A 9943-nucleotide genomic window follows, 5' to 3' on the forward strand; every position below is an offset into this window, starting at 1 on the left:
GCTCTCATAAGTGCACATTTGTCAACATACAAATTCAGAATAGACTTAATCCTACCAGCCCGTAACCCCTAAACGTAATTATCCTCTATGCTTGAGTTCCTTAATGCTGTGCATGCCTTTTCTTCTTTTAGTTTTTCTTATCAATCCAGCTCTCACTTTCTTATTCAATTAAAGTAAAACCATTCTTCTTAATAAGATTCTGACACCTAAGCTAAGAGTCTAAATCAACCAAAAATATGGATCAATTATAGGCATATTACAAGCCTAGACTTAGTTTATGTTAATTGCTAATTGTTGACCACACCAGTTCAATGTTTATCACATGGGGGCAGACATTTGCAATAGCTTAATATGAAGATTATTTTTGTTTGTTTAATTAGTGGGTTATTTTATCACATGGAGTTATGAATTATGACTAGTCCTACAGTGAAACAAAAACTTGGAATGAAACCTTTAACTTATTTCATTATTAACAACATTAGAATCTTGAATAACAAACATTAGAGCCTATAATAACAACATTAGAGCCTATAATAACAACATTAGAATCTTGAATAACAAACATTAGAGCCTTCTCACAAGAAAAGCTTCTTATAAGTAAGTTACCTTGCAGGTGGTTTAAAGGTCATCTGTTTCTGTTGCCCAGTGGTAACTAGGGCTTCATGTGGTCAGCACAATGACCTCTACTTCTCCCCAACTAATGTCTGATTCCAATTAGAACCCTGAATACATTCAGAGGCGCCCTTATAATCTCAAAATTAAAAATCCTAGTTTTAACTGGGGTATGAACCCTGGACCCCTGGTTCAGTAGCCAATCGCTTTACCACTCAGCCACAGCGCCCAGAAAAGTAAACAACAGATATTAATTACATCCACTACAGATGTTAATTTTTTGTTAATTTTTTGTTTTATCCAATGCAAACATTTGATTGGAAAATTTAGAAATTGATTCATTGTATGAGCTTATCCACTTGATGCAATAACTAATCAGCAACTTTCTTATCCAGGATCTGGCAGCAAGAAATATTTTAGTGAATGAAAACCTTGTGTGTAAAGTTGCTGACTTTGGACTTTCTCGAGAAATAGAATCTGATACAACAGAAGGAGCCTACACTACAACAGGGGGTAAAATACCTGTCAGGTGGACTGCACCCGAGGCTATTGCTTTTCGCAAGTTCACATCGGCATCAGATGTTTGGAGTTATGGTGTGGTCATGTGGGAAATAGTGTCCTACGGAGAGCGCCCATATTACAATTGGTCCAACCAAGATGTTATAAAAGCTGTAGAGAAAGGTTACAGGCTCCCACCTCCAATGGTAAATATATCGTCAACTTGATTGGATAAATTTGTTTTATTACATAGTTTTTAGTTGAATGATAGACTTTTTCATTGTTTCAGTTAACAATGTCTAGTTGTACCCTAAGAGATAGATGTAACATTAATGTATTTGACATTGTAGGACTGTCCTGAGGCCATTCACCAGCTCATGTTAGATTGTTGGCAGAAAGAACGCTCTCATAGACCAAAGTTGGGACAGATAGTCAAGACATTGGATAAACTAATCAGAGCTCCTGAATTACTGAGAAAACAAGCAAAGCCAAGGTATTGTGCTCAATTCATACAATGTATTGAAACTTGTCTACTGCTACTAACAATGCCAAGTAGATAAACTTTGAGTTTATTCACTTCTCTCATGGAAGCAAACTGTAAAGAGATTTTTACTCTGTCTGGAGTTCACCATTGTTACATGTATACAACTTTTGTTTTTTAATTTTGTACCAGACCTCACAACTTCATTGACCCCAGTTCTCCAGACATGAGTTCACTGTTAAGTGTGGAGGAATGGCTGCAGACAATCAAGATGGAAAGGTATCTGGGATTGTTTCAAAATGCAGGACTAACTACCATGGACAAAGTAAGTCACTTTCAGAAGTGTCATCTTCTGAGCCTTTCCTTCAAGAATTGTTTTATTTCAGTGGACAGTTGCAATCAAATCTAATTATTCACATCAAATACTCTTATAATGACATCCATCCAGTGTCAGTTTTCTGTATGGGACAGTTCTTCTCAACCTTTCACTCAAACATGACATTGAAAGTCATTCAAGCCAAGGGTTTAGCATTCTAAATATTTAGTTTATAATGAGAATCTACCATGACATGAATCTGGCATGAGTTATAGTATGGTAAATTAATTATATACATATGAAGCTAATCAACTCATATTTATTTAGTGCATTTATATATGGACATCAACATTAAATAATTTACCAGTCACACCTTGTGATAACTTACATCAACTCATGCACTACCAGGCACACTATTTGTTAACTTCACACAGGGTGATACAGTCGCAAACAAATACAGGCTCTAAAGCTGGCCTACAACTGGTTCCTTAAATATTTGAGGCATATATAAACTTTAGCTACAAAAACAATCCCTTACAAGTGGATATAAATAGATAAACTTACCTGAGATCGGGGACCAAGAATAGCACTGCCCCAAAAGACACAAAAAGCTAAAATGCAGCTTGAAGTTCCAAGATCGAAGAAAGGAATGAATTACAAAAAACAAAAGAACAATGATTAACATTGCTCCATTGTGAAGATGTGCACCTAATACAGAAAACTACAGAAATTATGTTACATCTTTAAATTTATGAAATCTCTAGAAAATTGTTTATATTTCTCATGTGTTTTTTTTTTTTGTACAATATTTATACTTATGATGTTGGTAATACTTGGTGAATACAACTAGTGTATATCTAAACAGTAAGTTTGGTGACTGAACATCCAAGCCTTGTCAAAAATATTAGAATCGTTGAAAAATCAATTTTAAAAAAGTTTATTAAATTACTTAATAAAAAAAATAGAATTAATATAAGATACACACACTATTTCAAATTAAAATGCACAGTACAAGTCAATTTCAAAACTAAATACACAGAAATAACTTATTAAGAACTTCAGACGTATGGAAAAAAAAAACCTAAACCTGGCCCAAAACCAACTTGTCTCCTGTATGATACTAAGACAGAAACTAGAGACCTCTATCAACTGAAATCAAAATAAAGTTTAATTTAAATAAGATCTCCTCTCTTCAAAGTCAAACTAGAATTAAATTTGCAACCAAAACATTTTGCGTCATCTACATGTTTTTTATGACATGGCAAGAATTATTTTTTGGTCTCTTTTATAATCAATTCAATTTGTTGGTTGGACAAGGGAAATAATTGATAATTATGTCCATAATTGTCTTACTTGAAATCAGTTGATCAATTCATTATTTGAACAAAATTTCTTTCTAGGTGAGGCATCTTACAGTCAGGGATTTACTCAACATGGGCATTAGCCTGGTAGGCCATCAGAAGAAAATCATGAACAGCATCCAGACATTCCGAGCACAAACAGGAGATGGACTACAACAAAACATGGCCCAAGCTGCTTTAGTCTAGTCTCGACTAGCTAGGCTCTAGTGGACAGTTTTCTACAGCCAAAATTATGTTGCTGCATTCAAAACTTTTTCAGTCAAAATTGGTGTCATGGACTGCCCTTGACACCTGCTGTTGGATAATTTGCTGACATATGACTACATAAGGAACATATCTTTGTATGGATGAGACACGTGATATTTCTATTGACTTGTGAGAGGGCTAAGTCTTCTCAAGAAACTGACAAGTGTGAGTGTGATAGAAACCTTAAGGACTGGTGTTCACTGGACTTTGTGGCTGTCATTGAGAGATACTGAGTAGCAGAACCCAACCATTCAGTTCAAAATACTTCTGTCCTGTTTGGATGTTTTAATTCACATCTCTCATAAAGCAGTCTTGGCCTTGACATTATCTTTGTACATAACAATTAGACTCTCATGTTGAGCCATACTGCAAAATTGATTGAGAGTCACATTTTAGACATTGATTGTATCAAATATTATGTCCAATTTTACTCTAAGGTCAACAGATATTACTATGAAACTAACCGAAGGGAAGATTCTCTTAATAATCCATGTTGTTTATTTTTTATACATATAATATTGAGAAATATTTACAGTTTTGTAACAACCATATCATCATGACTAGTCAACAATATTCAAAACATCCCCCACCCTTTTTTCCATCAAATATCTTTCTATCAATAAAAAAACTATTAATTGTAACATTTTCTATATGATTTTAAAACCTTGAGTAATTGAGTCTTGATGTCTCTCTGTGGATCTTACATGGTATGTCATTCAGACACTGTGTTCGACATAGAACTCCACAGTTTGATTGATTTTTAAATGTTAATGCTTAGATTGTAACAGCACAATGGTGCCAGCTAGTCTGTCCAAACAGTATGGGCCTATCAAACTGACTAAATGCTCCTCTCAGGGGAGTCCATAACATTCCACAAGTTGGAAACTTCAAGTCTTTATCTTCTTTATATCCAGAGGTCAGTGAATCCCACTCTATGGCAAGTTACTTAATTGCTTATTGTTTTATGTCTAGTTATTTCTTTGTTTTGTTGACATTCTACTTTTCAGTTGTATACAAAGAAATAAAACTCTATGAAGACATTGGTCTTGACTATTTAGCCTGAATGTTACTGTCTAGTGATGAATTGTATATAGTAGAAGTGTAGAGTCCAGAAGTTCAATTGTCTGCTCATGTGAAGGGAAAATGTTTTATAAAGTTCATGGTTCCTATTTTGTTCTCCACTGTGTGTGTGTGTGTAGGTTGTTAGGTTGATGTTCTTTCAGACAATGTCTTATAAACTCAATCCTAGATATTTTGTTAGACCATTAGAGACTGTGTTATTGAGTTTTATATTGTGAAGCACTTTTGTCAATATGTAATTTGTTTTTGTTCCTGTAGAACTGGCTCATGCTGAAGAGACGAGTTTCTCTGGTTTTTACTGCAATCTTGTGTCACTTAATTTATGCAATGATCTTTTTTATTCTCTTGTGGTTTTTTTTTTTTTGTTTATGAAATGAGTCAAACATTTGACATATATCCTGGACTACCAGTGGGCATGTTTAAGGAAGTAGTGTCAAACATTTGACCTATATCCTGGACTACCAGTGGGCATGTCTAAGGAAGTAGTGTCAAACATTTGACCTATGTCCTGGACTACCAGTGGCATGTCTAAGGAAGTAGTGTCAAACATTTGACCTATATCCTGGACTACCAGTGGGCATGTCTAAGGAAGTAGTGTCAAACATTTGACCTATATCCTGGACTACCAGTGGGCATGTCTAAGGAAGTAGTGTCAAACATTTGACCTATGTCCTGGACTACCAGTGGGCATGTCTAAGGAAGTAGTGTGTGTATGTGTGAAGATTTTGATTTCTGCCTCTGTTTCTTGTGTATTACATGAAAACTTGGAGACAGTGAACTACAGGAAACAAAACTTTTAATATCTATGCAACATCTGAAATTTTACATTTTGTTTAAAGTAGAACTCATTCTGTCATAGCCAACATTAGAAATACATTAGATTATACATTACATTATACAGACTGAATATTAGGGAAGTCCTAGAAACTCAGCACTGGAAAGTATTGTATTTTTTTTCATACTGTTCCCATTAGGCTGAGGACATTGGTATGCTAGGATTAAGTCAATGTTCTTGTAGTAAGAATCAACATTTATAATCCAACCTGGTCATTACTTTTAATATTTTTGTATACTTGTTAATGTTTACTTTTTAACAAGGAAGCTACTTCATTTTTGTTGAACATTCATTTTGTTTTGGTAACTAACTTTTAGAAATAGAAAACAAAAAGATTCTATTGCATTTTAAATGTACATTTTGTTCACTAGATTTGACTAGATATTGAGAACTAGAGGGGAGACAATCCAAGTTCTGTCATAATACAGAGTCCATGTGGTAGAGACACAGATGTATACAATAGTCTTTTCAATTATACAAATGGATAGTTTACTGAATGACTTCAATGACATTTAGACCTTCTTTACTGCTTAATGGCATTTTGAACTAACTCAATCTTCTGGACACTGTTTTGGCTTCTATCCCCCCCCCCCCTGATGTTAGCCAACTACTTCTCTCTAGTGAAGGTCAACTAGGTCAGGAGGAAATCATTGAGTTGATGTCCCCCAAATCTCTTCAACATATCGACATGATGGTCATTCATGTACATGTGTGTGTGTGTGACAGGACACCATTCCTGTACATGTGTGTGTGTGTGAGACAGGACTGGGAGTCAGTTCCATTGAACACTTGAACTTTGAATTGGACTAAATGTTTTAGCTCTGTCAATTCTTTGCTGATGTGTTTGTGTCTGCAGAGGGCAGGGCCAACACCATTGTGTGTGCATGCTAGTGGCATATGTGTGTGTGTGTTTGAGATATGGTTGTGTGTGAAGACTGATGTGAATATGTGTAATGCCACATACTTGATGAAAGGCTGTGTTTGTGTAAATAGAGTTGACCTAGTGACTACCAAGTGTATTTATTGTGTACAGTTTTTTTTTTTCTTTTATTCCAATGGACTGACTGTGTGAGTAAGGTGAAGAAGTCAAACCAGTCAATGTGTGATGACTCTCTGTGTGATCAGAAAGCAATAAGCTAGTACACTGAGCTTTGTTGACTAGAAGTTCAAAACACTGCAATTGTCTTTGTTCCCCAGAAGACACTCTTATTCATCTTTTTGTTTCTGTACATAGGAAGACTGAAATACCTGACCAATGTACACAGTCAACTACTTCCAACTGATTGACTTTGTATCTGCTGCCAATATAGACAATTTTTGTTGACTGCCAACACAAAGTTTGTGAGAAATATTGTCACTGTGAATAAGAGTGTGTTTGAAGAGTCAAGTCTTCATTTCCCTAGCAATATTTGTGTGTGTGACTATACAGTTATTTGTTGCTATACAGATGTTCCATTTTGATTTCATTCAACAAAGTAATTGATACAAATTATACAATTTATATGAACAATACAGAAGTATAGTTGGTCTTTAATTTTCTTTGTTTGTACTTAAGATTAACTTCTAGAATAATAGAACTAAAAAATGCAAGATCAAATATCTTGAATAATTTCAATTTGTAGTTAAAATAAATAGGAGCAACCTTTTCTCTTGAATTTTCAAATGAAAACAAGCTGGTCATGAATTTGAAGTTCTAACTAGTTACTTTAATCTTAATGGCTTCAATGGTCAACTTTTGACACTGTCCAATAATTGTTTAGAACTAGCGAAACACTCCCTTGTGAAGTTTCTCATTGGCCAGTGACCCTAGGCAAAGTGAATAAAGTGGTCCCAAATGAAAAAAAAAAACAACAACAGTGAGGTGCCCACCAATTAGAGGCCCCAGGCGGCTGCCTAGTTTTCCTATGCCAAAGCTGTACCTGTTAATTATAACTAATACATTTTTCTTCATAGAATGCCCCTCAAAACAGCTTACTTTATCAAAAGGCCTTAACTTGATACCACAGAACATTTCTTTATATGACTAACTTTATAGAGAGCTGCCCACTGTGTTTATTAATAATGAGAAATCTAAAAAAGAAAAAAAAATATAACTAGAAGGAGAGTTTTAAAAAATGATCAGATATCATTATTTTTTCTACCACAAAATGTAGTGGATACTTTTACAATACACAATGTTTCAATAGCGGATACTCTTACAATACACAATGTTTGGATAGTTGATATTCTTACAACAGTCAATGTTTGGATAGTGGATATCTTACAATAGAAAGTGCTGGTTTGTTTTTACACAGATCTCATTCTAAAACTAAACTGCATGTTTTTTAAAGAAAGACAAGAATATAAAGTGGACACCATTTGACTTTCACTATGTTCAATTCAAAACAAATACTACAACACCTACATTTACTGACTATATTTTTCTGGGATGTGAGTGTGTTTAGCTTTATTGCAATGGATTGTTCATCCACTACAAGATCTACTCACCCAATCATCAAACTTTGCATACAAGCACACGATCGATGACAACAGATGAAGCAATCAAATATTGAACCAATTAGTTCATCATTAGTGGTAGTTGATTCATTGTGTTTTTATAGAATAGAAACAAAATGTCATAAGCTCAGGGGAGATAAGACTTTTGTGGAGAAAAGAATTGAAAGAAAGCTGAAATAAAATCAAATGTAAAGATTACAGCCAAGACTGTATGTTAATGTAAAGATTACATCCAAGACTGTATGTTAGTGTAAAGATTACAGCCAAGACTGTATGTTAGTGTAAAGATTACAGCCAAGACTGTATGTTAGTGTAAAGATTACAGCCAAGACTGTATGTTAGTGTAAAGATTACAGCAAAAACAGTTTGTATATTAATCAATGATACAGAAAATTTTGGTATATATATTTACGTTGTATGTCTTAATCACCATTTTCATAGGGAACATATCGTCACAAAATCTAACCCCCAGATACAGGAGAAGTGACACTCGTAGGCCTACACAACGACATACATATGCACACCGAAATTCTGTCACAACACCATGATAAGTGAGAGTCGGACCCTCGAAAGTCAAGGGACCATTGTATCTCGATAACAAATATAGTGTAAGATCAAGAGAATGTGATAACATAACAAACATAAAACGAGAGTTAAAATAACAAAATGATCTAAAAAATTATTTCATTTGAATTGTTACACAACAAATCTTCAGACCCCTGTCAGGTCTTCAGATTTCATTACTGAATTATTAAATTGTCTAGGTATTAAAAGTAATATTAATTGCAATGTGTTTGTGTGTTATAATTAGTTTATATTTGATTATTACTTTTAGACCCAAGGTTTAGTCCAACAGTCACACCATACACACCCAGCTGTACATAAACTAATAAATGATGTGTATGATGATCTAAATTAAAAATATAAATTTAATCTAATGATATTGATACAATGAAAGTGGCATATGACCAATGACAATGATAAACAAATATAAAGAACATATAGTATTAAATGGTTCAATTAAATACTTAAATAGTATATTTATAAATGGAAATAGTATTGACCTCATCAATATTCCATTTCAAAACAAAGATTCTGTAAACTGTTCAAGGTAACATAAGTATCTTCTAGCCAGGACGAATGTTCACCCACGATAAATATTCAAAATTCAGAGTAGTAACAAAACTCCCAACGTCACAATGTAACACCAAGTCTGGATATAGAAAACCTCAATCTGGAATCTGGAACCTCAGACTCCAACCTCAGTCCTGAAACCTGAGACCCTATACTATAGAAAGACAAATAACAGATTTCTCTAATCTAACTGCAAAATACGAATACGAATACAACAAATTAAGAATAACTTTACAATGTGAAATAAAACTCACCCTAAACAGGGGTCAAAATAATCCTTCAAGAATATATACCAAGCCCAACGCTAAGGCTTTCCAATACCGAAGACCCAAGGAGAATTCAAGAACTCAAAAGATACAGTCTGCTTCAGTCGAGCAATATGGCGGGAATGCACCAAACGACTAAGAAGAAAAGTTTTACGTCATTTGAAAAATTTATGACGAGGCGAAAAGGGGAGAGCAACAAGTACACAAGACAAATAAAATAGCGCAAATGACGTCATCACCTATTGACGAAATCGGCGCTATTAAACCGTGAACATATTAACTATGTAACTACATAGATAGTTGCGACAACCCCCCCCCTCCCCCAATTCCCCATTGTAACAAATCGTAACCTCCCCCCTCTCCCTTCAGCCGTTACGTAACGTAACGTACACGTAATGCTTTAACCTTCTACAAAACTAGATTGACTTCAACTCAGATTGACTTCATCTCAGATTCACTTTAACTCAGATTGATTAGGGGGTACAATAACTTTTGACGCAAAACAGAGTTCTGCTACAGTTCATGGCAGTACAGTGGACTAAAAAAATATGTTGTGATATGATTTGGAAGCATTACTGATTGCGAGTGGACACGCATATGTAGCTTTAAATCAAGTTA

At 34.5% G+C, this 9943-nt stretch overlaps 1 protein-coding gene across 4 annotated transcripts in view; it reads left to right on the forward strand.

Moving 5' to 3' along the window:
- Positions 1 to 6963, forward strand: part of LOC106071580 (ephrin type-B receptor 1-B-like) — a 138454-nt gene extending 131491 nt beyond the window's left edge. For all 4 annotated transcript variants that reach the window (XM_056007531.1, XM_056007533.1, XM_056007532.1 and 1 more), the window contains 4 exons: positions 1008 to 1316; positions 1461 to 1603; positions 1784 to 1916; positions 3308 to 6963. In XM_056007531.1, coding sequence (XP_055863506.1) covers positions 1008 to 1316; positions 1461 to 1603; positions 1784 to 1916; positions 3308 to 3454 — 732 coding nt within the window. In that variant the 3' untranslated portion in view covers positions 3455 to 6963. The remainder of the gene's footprint in view (positions 1 to 1007; positions 1317 to 1460; positions 1604 to 1783; positions 1917 to 3307) is intronic.
- Positions 6964 to 9943: the final 2980 nt, after the last annotated feature.

This window comes from Biomphalaria glabrata, chromosome 13 (genome assembly GCF_947242115.1).
Source record: "Biomphalaria glabrata chromosome 13, xgBioGlab47.1, whole genome shotgun sequence".
Taxonomy (NCBI): Eukaryota; Metazoa; Mollusca; class Gastropoda; family Planorbidae; genus Biomphalaria; species Biomphalaria glabrata.